At 47.4% G+C, this 13,304-nt stretch overlaps 4 protein-coding genes across 4 annotated transcripts; 3 read left to right on the plus strand and 1 right to left on the minus strand.

The window, feature by feature from the left end:
- Positions 1-1,018: 1,018 nt before the first annotated feature.
- On the minus strand, positions 1,019-1,927 carry N7462_000946 (uncharacterized protein; the record flags this gene model as incomplete). The annotated part of the gene is made up of 1 exon (XM_057072672.1): positions 1,019-1,927. One exon carries the CDS (start codon positions 1,925-1,927, stop codon positions 1,019-1,021), a length of 909 nt encoding a protein of 302 aa, XP_056939202.1.
- Positions 1,928-4,543: 2,616 nt separating this feature from the next.
- Positions 4,544-6,471, plus strand: N7462_000947 (dynamin family protein; the record flags this gene model as incomplete). The annotated part of the gene is made up of 2 exons (XM_057072673.1): positions 4,544-6,427; positions 6,466-6,471. 2 exons carry the CDS (start codon positions 4,544-4,546, stop codon positions 6,469-6,471), a joined length of 1,890 nt encoding a protein of 629 aa, XP_056939203.1.
- A 106-nt stretch (positions 6,472-6,577) lies between these two features.
- N7462_000948 (uncharacterized protein) lies at positions 6,578-7,560 on the plus strand (the record flags this gene model as incomplete). The annotated part of the gene is made up of 3 exons (XM_057072674.1): positions 6,578-6,749; positions 6,940-7,030; positions 7,095-7,560. 3 exons carry the CDS (start codon positions 6,578-6,580, stop codon positions 7,558-7,560), a joined length of 729 nt encoding a protein of 242 aa, XP_056939204.1.
- A 3,523-nt stretch (positions 7,561-11,083) lies between these two features.
- On the plus strand, positions 11,084-13,168 carry N7462_000949 (putative very-long-chain acyl-CoA synthetase family protein (CefD1); the record flags this gene model as incomplete). Its single annotated transcript, XM_057072675.1, has 4 exons — positions 11,084-11,093; positions 11,159-11,287; positions 11,346-12,687; positions 12,751-13,168. The coding sequence occupies 4 exons, from the start codon at positions 11,084-11,086 to the stop codon at positions 13,166-13,168; spliced, it is 1,899 nt and encodes a 632-aa protein (XP_056939205.1).
- Between the last annotated feature and the right edge of the window lie 136 nt (positions 13,169-13,304).

Here is a 13,304-nt window from a genome sequence, read left to right on the forward strand (position 1 = left end):
ATCTTGTGGGGAAATTAATTGCAAATCGCGGCCGGCTCAGCGATTGGGGGCATTTATTGGGTGAGAAGTTTGGTGGGCAACCGCGTTTGGTTGGATTCGGCCAACTTAAACTCTCGGGGGCCCCTGGGCTGCTCCCGATGTCATCATCGGGGACATCGCGCGGGCCCATGAGGATCGTGGCATTCGTCGGTCGCTCCTGAAGATAGGGCTTATTTTCGGGGGGTTACAGGCTGCACGAGTGTGAATAGGAGTCACCTCGGGCATTTCAGTAGCAACCAAAGGACCTGGGACATTGGCTCTGGTCACCCAACGGAGTTGAGGCGATCGAAGCATTGGGACTTGTCCGTTGACCCCAACAACCGCTGCCTGTCCAGACCCGATCTGCTGCGTCTCTTTCCCTCGGAGATCGTTCGAACTCAATCGCCCCCGAGTGTAACCGAGGAATATCCGACTCGTGTCGTCCCCGAACTACAGTCTTCCTATTCCTTTTCGTGGCCGTGGAAGGGGGTTTCCCCGTCGTCTCTCTCTCTCTCCCTCTCCCCGTTTGGTCTTTTCGCTTCTGTTGACTCCGTTTGCGTCACAGTTCGGGAACGACTCCACCAGTTCGACCCGGGCCAATGATCGCCTCGCTATTAGCCATGGTCGGGACCGGGGATCTGGTCCGTGCGGGCCGGACCAAGGGAAGTCGAGGAAGGGGATTCCGAGCAAAAAGCCTCGCGGGATAATTGTTTATTCCAAGACGAATCTGAACGAGTCTGAACAAGTCTGAACGACTTTGAAAAAAACGCTACCCTAATCGACATTGCGAGGTCTGCGCAATTGGGCTGTGGTGGAACATCTCAACACATCCAGAAAGAGAGGTGAATCCGCCGAACCCCCTCACCAGACGGGAAATAGGTCTTCGCGAGAGCCAAAAAAATGTACAAAGGTCCCATATCCACTACTTCTTACCCTGCAGAAACGCCAATCTCGAGCTTGAAACGTAGCAACCCCAGTCGGACCAATACCCAGGCTTCTTTCACCATCCACGGAAAATACTAGAGCGAACTATCTGAAACGCCACAACATACAACAAGCCGCGCATCCACCCAGACGTAGATTGTATACCGAGCTGAACGAACACACGAGTCACCGACGCAGGCTTGGGCGTGTCATCACGGTGGTGATGTTGGTCCACACTAGAAGTGCGTTGTATGCAAACGACCCCGCGTACTTTGACACTGAGATCGAAGAACAGGTTGCAAATGAAGGTCAAGAGGAGAGGCAATGAGAAGGAGATGGGAGAGGAGGACTGATCGGGGGACGATGTGGAGGCGATGGATGTATATGCAGGGCGACGGGTGGAGAGATCGAAAGGAGTAAAATCCCGGTGCAGGAGAGGGCGGGGGCTCTCAGAAGATACGCTGCCGGCGTCTTCGAGATCATTGGGCCCGGGAGAGTCAGGGGCTGGTAAGGAAGGATAGCTGACTTCGCCGGGGGAGTAATCACTGGCTGTTGCCAGGACCTCTTCTTTGGGAAGGGGTGGACTGGGGACTGGAATGGGGGTGGGAATGGATGCAGCAATCGAAGTAGGGCATGATGAGGCGGTCCCTTGGTAGTACTGTTCCAGCATTTCAAGCCACTCGCTCTCTATTTCGTCTTTATAAGTCTTGCCACTTGGACTGCGTTGACGAGGATGCCGATCTGCATGATGCAGTTCTTTCACGAGACATTCGATCATATACTTGTCAACTGACTCAAATTCCTTGTTGCGGAACACAGATCGGAAGAGGATGTAGCGAGCTTTGTCCACCCTATCCTTTGCCAATCTGTGTTCGCAGGACTTGGAACCTCGAGGTACAAAACAGTGCACACGCTCAGGATCGGTGTTCTCGGGGAGCTTGATGCCAAGAATATCGGAAAGACAAAGATTGGGTAATGCCGCCATTGGATAGGGTTCGGGAAAAACGTGTAGAGATCTGCAGGGGAAAGTGGACTGGGCAAGGAGAGTGGCAAACGTCTCCGTGTCACTGGAGATATGAACACGAGGTGCTAGGCGAATAGCCTTCGAGGAAAGCTGTCTGCCTTTGAGAAAGGAAGTTCTCTGCCCCATTCACCAGGGCAACCAAGAGCCTTAAAAGCCTGGAAACATACCATGATTCGTGGGCAGTACAGCCTCGATTCACCATTTCCGTCACATCTGGGGCTGCGGGACAGGGAAGCCACACTGAACACTTCCCTGCAACTCAGCCACAGTTGTCATGAGCTCAGGCACCAGTCATATAAGGCATCTCAATAGGTGCAATTTGGGGCTGTGCTCGTTTGACAGGGGTGCCCTAGGCAACAAGGTGTATGAACAGCCAATTCCACGTGGTTCAGCCTTTCAATACAGAACGCTCCAAAAATAGAAGTATCTACCGGCTGTGCCAGGACCTTTAGAATCCCCTTTTTCATTTATGTTACCTCGTCTTAGTGGTCTGGATTTTGACCCGCCGTTCATTATCCTTTCAGCTCGATTGATTCATACTCCTTTTTCATGCCGTTCCTCATCTCTTGACTTAAGCAGAGTGTGCGTACCAACCAGGTACATACCGAAAAGTGACACCGCTAGTTGTCTTTCTGATTGCCTCTGATTTCCCTGCTTTCCCCCTCCCCTGTAACAATGTTCAACAAAAAACTCATGTCTCACTGATTCGTCATTATGCCTGCCGGATCAACGTCTTGGACTACCCTCCTGGGTTTTATACAAGACAGTGACAGCTAAACCGCCGATTGTTTTCGTCAAACTCAATGGAATGAGCTGTGTCAAATTGCTGCAGGGGTTGCTGGCCATTTGGAGTGAATAGCACTAGACCAAGTTGCGAGAGGTCGCAACAAAATTGTCCAGTTGCTAAAGTTTCCTGACCAGACTCGCTGGGCGGCCCGAATTCATATTAGAAGAAGCGCCTCCTCCCTTGTTAGCAGTGCCAGGCTCGAAACTGAAGTATCAACAATGCAATTTATCAGGGAGCATAGCGACCTACCAGTGCCTCGGGGTTTTGCATATGACGTTCACGAAAACAATCCGGTGAAGACTGCGTTTAATTTAATGGAGCTGCTCCCCGGAATCGTCGCTATGGACGCCCTCGGTGGCTACAAAGTCCATCCCGGCGTGATACCTAAAGAGCATCGACAAAACTTCTACCGTTCTGTCGCGAAGTCTCATGTTCGTCTCTTTCCCCGCGCGTAGGCTCATTCCGCTGCTTATATGCCCACCTCACCACCTAAACACAGGTTCAATTGACTTCTTTACGACTACCAAAAATTGGAACGATTGTCCGCGATCATGAGGGCAGATATAAGTGTGGTCCTTTACCAGGTATCGGTGGCCCATTTGATACAGCAACTGCATTCTTCGAGGCATGGGCCGACAGCATCAAGTTTAAGCCGGATAAAGAAACTATCAATTATTTTATCGCCAGCCGCAGATTTGGGATTAGAAGAGTCCCAACGAAAGTGGTGAGGGCCACGAAACGGTCATTTTCCTGCAGGTCAAGTGGTTGGAGTTGAACACTTTTTATTCTACATTCGATGTGACCCGAGAATGGCTCAAGATATGAGCCTCTCTGTATCATATAATGGGCTGGATATCCTTTTTAGCTGTCGGCAGGCCCGATAGCAGTCCCGCATAGCAGCATGTATTTATGGCGAGCTACATCGGGCGGATAAATTCATCATCATCATCATCATCATCATTTGTAAGTTAGTAGATCTACATTCTTGAAGCATAGAGTGACAGCAGCGACGAACTGCATACTATAGTTCTGTAAGTATATAATAGGAACGCAGTAACTCCTTAAGAATGTTTTCTTGTACACTAATATTCGAAAACAGTTTCCCCTGCAGAGACTCAAACTTTCTCTCACGGAGTGTAATTAAAACGATTTTTACAATGGACAGACCTAGCCATAAAGTATTCTAGAAATAATTGGCCATCGTCTCGAAAATATATCCTATTCCGGCTCAGGTTCGTGACGGGTAAAACCCGAGAAAAAACATGTGTGTTCAGAGGGGAAACTGTTTCCGAATTTTCCTATATCTAGAACATGAAATTGGCCCCCAAAAATGTGAAATGATGCCCCCCTTAAGCGTGCATGTACACGCAATATGCCACACGCTAGACAAGGGTCTTGCAGCATGGGGGCGGAAATGTGATACGTTGGGGGAAAAAAAGGCAAAAAGGCGAAAAGATTCCGGTGCTTAGGACTCCGCTACGAAAGATAATAGCAAATATCACACATCCTAAATTCAAAGAACTGTGGTAGTTAAGGAGAAACAGTTCTGGTTGGAGGTTGAAGGGGCGCAGACAGTGAGTGGAGTTAAGCAAAAGGGCTCAAATCTGTGTAGGAGTTCGATTGGTACTTTTGGAGCACCAAAATTATTAAAACTATTGTAAACCCCGCTTGCCTCACTTCGTTCTCCAGCAAACATTTTGCTCATTCAATTCCTCAACCACATACTATATAGTGTCTCTTTTTTTTTGGTTGTCACACAGTGTACGCTTAGGCAAGTCTGCCCTATCGCAATGTCACAAGCAGAGAAAGATGCCATGGAGCAGTTGCAGTCACGACAATCCCAACTTCTGGACACCATCGATGAACTACGCTCCATCGGTGTAGGAGGTCTCGTCGAGCTTCCCCAAATTATTGTCTGTGGTAATCAGTCTAGTGGGAAAAGCTCTGTTCTAGAGGCGATCTCGAGAGTGCGCTTTCCAACTAAGAGCGATGCTTGCACACGATTCGCAACTGAAGTTATCCTTCGCCGAAGCCTTCAGTCTCGGGTGAAAGTCTCTATCAAGCCAGGACCCTCGAAATCAGATAAGGAGGAGCGCAAAAGGCTTCGGAGCTTTACTTCTGAGGAGTTCACCAATTTCGATGATCTCCCTCAGCTGATCAAGGAAGCCCAGAAACATATGGGACTCTCAGATAGCGATCCAGACAGCATAGAATTCAGCGACGACGTCTTGAAAGTGGAAATCTCAGGCCCAGACAAACCAGATCTAACTCTTGTTGATCTCCCTGGTCTCTACTCGTCTTTCAGTGAAGAACAGACCAAAGAGGGGATGGCAATTGTTCGCAAGCTGACAGAAGGCTACATGCAAAACAAGAGAAGCATCATCCTTGCCGTAATCAGCGCAAAGATGGATTTTCATCTGCAGGCAGTTCTCAATATTGCGCAACGCTTTGACGAAAAATACGAGCGGGTGCTTGGAATCATCACCCAACCGGACACGCTTTTAGAAGGCGAGGAACAAGAAGGGAATTATCTTCGAATCCTTCGAAATGAGAAGACTTATCTGCAGCTAGGCTGGCATTGTCTGTGTAACCGCTCCTTCAAGACCAAAGACTCCTCTGATGATGAGCGAGATGAGAGGGAAAGAGAATTCTTTGGGAAAGGGTCCTGGTCTTCCGTCTCGAGGGACTTGGTCGGAATTGACAGCCTTCGGAAGCGCTTGAGCAAGTGTCTATTCAATCACATTTGTCGTAATCTTCCAACCCTCGTTGCCGATATTGAAAGCAAGATCCTTGACCGAGAGGAGAGATTAGCCAAGCTGGGTCAGGAGAGATCATCTATCCAGGATCAAAGAAGTTATCTTATCGACATAAGCAGTGGGTTTGAACGCATCATAAGCCAGGGCTTGAGCGGTATGTATGATGACGCATTCTTCGGGGGCTTTGGAAAATGCCCTTCCACAGACGAGAGATTTCGCCGACTTCGTGCCATTACCCGAATGCTTCATGAATGTTTCTACAACGCCATGATAACCCGCGGAAATCGGCGGCAGATTGAGGGCTTCATGGGGTTTTCTGCCCACTCGTATATACCAGTGGATGAAACAAAGCCTTACATGGATATCTCAAGACCGGTGCAAATTAGTCGAGCATCACTGGAGCAAGAACTAGCTCGAGAAGCACAGAATTGCCGAGGTCTCGAGTTGCCTGGGAATTCCAGCCATTTGCTAGTAGGCAACCTCTTTCGCGACCAAGCATCACCCTGGGTGAAGATAGCCCATTCACATTTGATGAAATGCTGGGATTCCGTAAGATACTTTGTTAGCCAAGTGCTAATGCACTTAACCGATGAGCATACTCTCTTTGCTCTAACGAACACGATCATCGGACCTGAACTAGAAAAGATCAGGGATTCTCTCGAGAGCAAGCTCGAAGAGCTGACATTGAACTTGAAATCCGGACATCCGCTTCCTGTCGGAAGAGAATTCTTGTCGAAGATCAACGAGACTCGATTGAACCGCCACACAAATGCTTTGGAGTCACGTCTGATCATATCTAAAGGGGATACAGGCCGATACTCTATAGATGATATCAGAAAAGCTACCGCAGATTTACAATCTTCTACCGATGTATTCGCAGCAGGAGATATCATTAATCAAATGCAGTCTTATTACGACGTGAGTTGCTTGACAAATCTTTTGCCTCATTTTATCAGAACTGATAGTCCAAATATACAGACCGCTTTAGTAGTATTTGTGGATAATATCGTTGTACTTGCTGTTGAGAATTGCCTCCTGCGTCCCTTGGGGAAAATATTCACCAGCAAGATGGTGACAGGTATGAGTGATAATCAAATCCAAGAGATCGCAGCCGAGCCTCAAGAAACCCGGAATGAGCGTCTCCAGATGAAGACCGACCTTGAACGACTTCAGGGAGGTAAACGTGCCCTAAGTATTTTCAGTGCAAGTGGGTTGGAACCTAATGCACCGTCTTTATTCGGTGAGTATTCCACATCTATCCATTTGAGCTTTTTTCTGATAGCCCGCAGGATCTCACTTTGATACCGGAGTCTCTAGCCCTCTACCAGTTCGGAATGGCGCGGATCTGCAAGGTAAGCTCCAACTGAGAAGCTGGTGATATTCATCGATCAAGCTAATCTGACCATGACATAGCACCCGAAAAAAGAGAGACTCCTTCTGCCCCAAGCAAAACACCGAGTGCATATCTGGCCCAGCCGACGGTAGAGCAGGGGCCTCCAACAAGTTCTTCAAATGCAAATGGTGAGTGGAGTATAAATTATAACGTTAGGAAGTCGCTAACAGCCTCTGAAATAGCTTCTAGCAGTACGCAAAGAGAAGCCTCTTCTTCATCGCTTTTCGGCGGAGTCTCTGCTGGATATCCGACTGGCAACTTGAATACTACTAGCTCCCCGGTCAATAGTCCATTATTTGGCAACCCAACTTCTGACACCTCAGCAAAGCCGCCTTCTCTATTTTCTAAGTCTGCTGGTAGCCCTTTCGCTGTCGGTACTTTCGCTGTCGGTAGCACTCCTAATTATGCCCCATTCGGTGCAACGGGATTCGGCAAAGCCAATGCTTCAGTTGAAGCTGGTAGAAGCTCGCCTGCCCCTACTGGCAGCCTTTTCAGAAACCATTCTACCCAGTCTAGTACTCCCAATAACTCGTCAACACTTTTTGGTTCTGGCGTCAGTGGAAGCTTTGGCCGGCCTACCTTCAATTCTGCTAACGAATCTGCGGATAAAAATGCACCGGCAAACAAGTATCCAGATACAAAGAACGCCTTCCAGTAAGAAGAATGATATATCGAACTATTGGATTCCAGTGGAGATCCTGACTTGTTTTGGATGAAGGACATCATATATTGATGGCGGAGTTTTTCATAACATTAGTTGTCAACCAGAGTTTGCATCCTATTCACCAGAGGTGTGTTTCCCTTAGATTCTTCTGACTTTTCATATCTCGAATTCATTGCTAATATTCATTTGTGTAGGAGCTTCGTCTTGGTGACTACGATCGGGGTCAGGTAAACAATCATGTAAATCCGCTTGCCCAGGTGACATGGAAGATTTTCAAAGAAACTTGAAAGGCGAATTTTCTCATTGGCATCTTCATAGAAAATCAAAATCTACTACAGAAGCGCCCGACATCGGCTTCTATACTGCGAACATACAGATGCTCGTTCCAACCCTAATCATATGATCCCACTTTGCCAGATATAGTTACTTGTATTTTGTATAATTTTATAGCTAAAATATCTGTTTTATAAAACTATCAAATATGGTGACCAGAACGGATTTAAATAACAGTAAAAAAGAGATAAATCAGCAATTTATCCATCCGAAATAGAAAATATCTTGGCAGAATTATGCAATTCCGGTTCCGTCAGGTTCGAACCTGAGTCGAACCTGATAGAGTCGCGATCCGACTCAAGCTCTGACCTTTAGAACCTGAGTCGGACCATGCCGAGGTCTACTCAGGACTAGGCTTCTTAGCCTCGCTGGTGACAGAAGAGGAGAGACTTGACATATCGGGGATACCGATAGTAAGAAATAAACCGGAAAACCAGTGAGAGAGAAAAGTAAAAGACATCAGAAGTTATTGTAGAAATGGCGTGAAAACCTAGGTGACTGATCGGCAGATAGAGAGAACTGAGGAGGATTGATGCCGTATCATCAAACAGAACAAGGGGGAAGCGAGCGATCAAGCCAAAGACAGAGCGACATTAAGCTGAATGAGAGGGTTCATGAGTGTCTTGAAAAAAAAGCCTACGAGCAGGTTAGAGCATAGGCTATTTATGTATCGTTAACTTTTATATTTAATATCGTTTAATATAATTTTTTCAAAATATTGACTAGCTCAAAAATGACTTGAGGAGATTATTTAAGCGGTTACAATCGGACGACAGAGAATAGAGACGCTGATGAAGTGTCTGATTATCTACCCAGAGCACCCTGAGTAGGGCGGAGCTGATCCCTGAATAGCCATGGGCGCTCAGGGAGCACTCGGGGAGCACTCAAGGAGAGCTCAGAGAGGGCTCCGGGAGCAATCCGGGAGCAATGTTCGATATTGATCACGTGATGAAAGAGATAACTAAGAACTTGGTAAAATAAACGCTTAAACCGGTGTCGAGTGTTGCCGTTTTCGGCGTTCGATTTACCGTCACTTAGCGTTGTAGTGTAATATAATAGAGAGCTTGTTACTAACTATAGCTTGAATAGCTAAAGAAGCCCAATATAGCAAGATCACGATTATAAATATTCGTAGAAACTTACGCTAGTTTAGTAGCGTCTACGTACTCCTGACTCGAATAGGTAGGAAACTAACTATAATATCTCTAATAATCGATGTACTATATAACTACCTATTAGAAATCTAACCCTATACCTTAATAAGATAGATTTCTTCCTCTAGGATAAATCCAATCCATTTATGCATATTCGACAAGGTCTCTAATCAAGGAGGCAGTCAGGATTGATAGCAAGATTCAAGAACGGGAAGTGGTTTGAGACCTTGAATAAGTGGAAGTTGGCTTTGGCATGACCGGAAACCTCCGAGTCGTTCCGATGCTTTTTCAAACTAATATATAGATGTTGGTGATGGTCTACCGATCAGTGGAAATACGCTTAAGATTCCAGACAGAGTGTGCGCGCTGAATTGTAACTTGAAAGTGATCTAACTTGCAAAAGCAGAAAAAATGGCTAAAGTTCAAAAGGTAATTATTGAACAAATCTCTCATAAACCCCAAATTCGTATCTCATCTTCAGCAGTTCGTATACAGTATCATCCGCACAAGAACGTTTCCTTCTACATACGCTTGTGGAATCACCGCGACGCTTTTAAGTCTGAGGCGCCTTTTTCATGTCACTTTTTCTAGGCCTCGATTTAATCTTCATAGCTCGTAACTTTAGCATTGACTACTTCTCTTCCTGGTTGTGATGTTCGACTTCTGCTGATAAATCTGTCCCATACGTGTGTCCTCATTTCCATATTTTCTTGGGCTCGGGTTACTGAGCAATAAGTCGTAAACGCAACTTGAAGGCATCATGGCCAGATCGCGTGTGGCATCTCTATCCCGGTATGTGGATTCGGAACGGGGCTCGGCCTATTCTCGGTTTGCTTCGTACATCTAAATATACTGGGGATTGTGGGGAGGAAGGGTGGATGGCTTGAGATGTTGATAGTAGAGGCAGAATAACCCAAACCCTCGCGAAGTTCTTCTAAAAAGCTAGACGCGACCCTGGAGCCCCTGTAGCAGAATCAGAGCAGCACCAGCGAGACGCGACTATTTTGATACGCTGATTACTGCCTGGCTGCTATGATTTTGAACCCACTTAGTGGCACAAGGCAAGGCAGCAAATACTAGCGTAGAAAAAGCTTGTTGCTCAGGATCATCTTCCTTGTGCTCAGCCCCTGCCGACAACGATCCAGATGGTGATAATTGTTCACATTCTTGCTATTGAGAAAAAATGACGCGGTTCAGAACAAGGACCGACTGATTCATATGAGCCCCAGTATCTCGAATAGGATAACAGATCTCCAGAACATAAAAGTACTATTATGTAGGCATTTCACGAGAGTTCATTGCAAAGACAGAGCTTGTAAACTTATTGGGCTAACATTCATATGTCAGACGCTTAAGCGTAACCAGGTTTGCATGCAGGAAAAGCCAATCAAGAAAAAGCGATGGGTGAGTCGGCTACTAAATAGAGTCCCCCAGACTGGAGTCTGCGACACAACTGTACACCCCAAATGGACTGTGCGGCAACAACAGCTAAAAGGTATTATTTGAAAAGAGGAGCAGCGTAATTAGTGGGGAAAGTGAGTTGAGTTGTGCTTGGCTTAGTTGCACAGCGAGCCTACTATGCAGTGGATACTGGAACAGGTGCCGAGGTCAAAGATCGCTGTTTTGAGTGTTCCCCGCATCGCACAGTTGCCCCCACTGGGACTAGAGCCGACTAGCAACCATTGAGATTAAACACGGGGCTTCGAGGTGAAAAAGAAACCGGGGCTGCGGATTCGCTAGTGCCACCTGAATTGTCATCATGTCGTGTGGAGAGGCCCATTTGAGCCGAGGACTGTTGCTCAAGAGTCTCGGTTCACGGCAATTTTGGGCCTTCACCCCCACCCCTTCAGCAGTCCTATCCTGGCTACCACTCCGCTTCTTCTCTTGACAAACGTGCGATTGACTGTGATATTCATTGTTTTCATTGTCGAGCAATCTGAATCACTTAGGGCAGTTCCCCACTTTGATTTAAAGGTGATCTATACGCATCCTTCGAACAGGGAAAAGGAATCTCGCCAATTCGCAGTAATATGGATCTGGGTATGCCCTCTCCTTGATTCCGACACATATTTGTGGAGTCATGGAATAGATTAACATTAACTTAGGTACCGCCGCTGCTGCGCTCGCCGGGGGGGCGACTGTGGCCGCATATCTCAATGCCAAATTCCACATCAAGAAAGATGTATCGGCATTATGGGCCCTGAAGAGGGCGGAGCGTATTTACTCCTCGGCCCGTAAGTGCTTTATTCGATGTGTTAAATGTCGCAACATGTACTAAAAACGACGTCACAGTCGCAAGAGAACAGGGGAATCCATGGTTTGTCTTCCTTGAAACAGTGAAACGATACCCAGACATGACTTGTCTATGGACTCGGGAGCGATCTTATACATACCGCGAGGTTCTGGAACAGGCCTGTCAATATGCAAATTTCTTCTTGGAGAGTGGCGTGCAGAAGGGCGACCTGGTGGGGTTCTATCTACAGAATCGGGCAGAGTTTATCATCGCCTGGATAGCCCTCTGGAGTATTGGATGTGCGCCTGCCGCTATCAACTATAATCTGACTGGAGACGCGCTTGTGCATTGTTTGAAGATCAGCGGTGCTAAGATCACCATCGTGGATGAGGATCCTATCTGCACCGCTCGAATAGAGGAGTGCAACCACATCCTCTCTGGGGAACTGGGGATGAAGATGATGACTTTAGACGAGTCACTCAAGGCCACTATCCGCGCTTCACCAGCTACATTGCCTCCGAAAGACCTTGCTATGAAAATGAGTGGTGAATTCCCATCTATCCTTCTGTATACTTCTGGGACAACGGGCATGCCAAAGGGCTGTGCTTTCACCATGGCACGACTCTACACTACGCTTTATCTTCGTCGACACTCTTTAGGCGACAAAGATGGCCCTGATGGGGACCGTTGGTATAGTTGCATGCCTCTATACCATGGAACCGCTGCTATGAGTCTCATTTCGTGTCTGGTGGTAGGCGTTAGCATCGCGCTGGGGCCCAAGTTCAGTGTTCGAAACTTCTGGAAAGATGTGCGCGATTCAGAGTCAACCTACTTCGTTTATGTCGGAGAGACAGCTCGCTATCTACTCGCGCCGCCGCCATCCCCTGACGATCGTAATCATAAGGTGCGATGCATGTATGGGAATGGGCTGCGCCCTGATGTCTGGGAGCAGTTCCGAGAGCGGTTTGGCGTTCCTGAAGTTGGTGAATTCTTCAATAGCACCGAGGGCATCTTCAGTCTCTTCAACTACAATCGCGGCCCCTTTACTGCCGGTAGTGTTGGCCACCACGGACTTCTCGTACGGGGCTTGATGCATAATGTTTTTGTGCCGGTCTCTATCGACCCGGAGACAGGCGATATCCTCCGAAACTCCGATACTGGATTTGCAGTCCGTGCTCCCTATGATCAAGGAGGAGAGATTTTAGTGAGCATTCCAAATAAGCAGGCCTTCCAAGGATACTGGCAAAACGACAATGCAACCGAAAAGAAGTTTTTGCGTGATGTGTTCAAGAAGGGCGACTTGTATTACCGCTCAGGTGATGCTCTACGTCGCCAAAGTGATGGTCGATGGTACTTCCTTGACCGCCTAGGTGATACATTTCGCTGGAAGAGTGAGAATGTGTAAGTTGTGAAGGGAAGAAGCTATCCTTGCATTCAGTTTTAACATTCTTTCCCTGAATATAGGGCCACTGCCGAGGTATCCGAAGTCATTGGGAAGTTCCCAGGCGTTCAAGAAGCAAATGTCTACGGCGTCCGCCTGCCCAATCATGAAGGGCGTGCCGGGTGTGCAGCCCTACAGATCAGTCCCGAAGCTCGCCAAACTTTTGACTTCGCCGCGCTGGCGCGTTTTGCACGATCGAAGCTGCCGCGCTACGCTGTACCTATCTTCCTTCGTATTGTGGACAACCCTACTCATATCCACAATCATAAGCAGAACAAGGTGCCGCTACGCGAGGAGGGTGTGGACCCTGAACTAATCGGCACAAAGGTGACAGATGGACAGGGTGATCATTTCTTGTGGGTCGCTCCCGGCAATCAGGAGTATACGCCCTTTGGAAAGCAGGAGTGGCAGAAGATTTCTGATGGCAGTGCCCGGTTGTAGAGAACTATGACATAAATAGAAGAATTTGTATGGCACGTAATACACATATCTGGTTGATTTATAAATTGCCTTGAGACGGTCTTATGGTTCAAAATGATATTATTCTCAGTGGTGATAACACTGGTTGTCGTAATTA

Source organism: Penicillium macrosclerotiorum, assembly GCF_028827735.1.
Source record: "Penicillium macrosclerotiorum strain IBT 26536 chromosome Unknown utg000001l_segment0_segment0, whole genome shotgun sequence".
Lineage (NCBI taxonomy): Eukaryota > Fungi > Ascomycota > Eurotiomycetes > Eurotiales > Aspergillaceae > Penicillium > Penicillium macrosclerotiorum.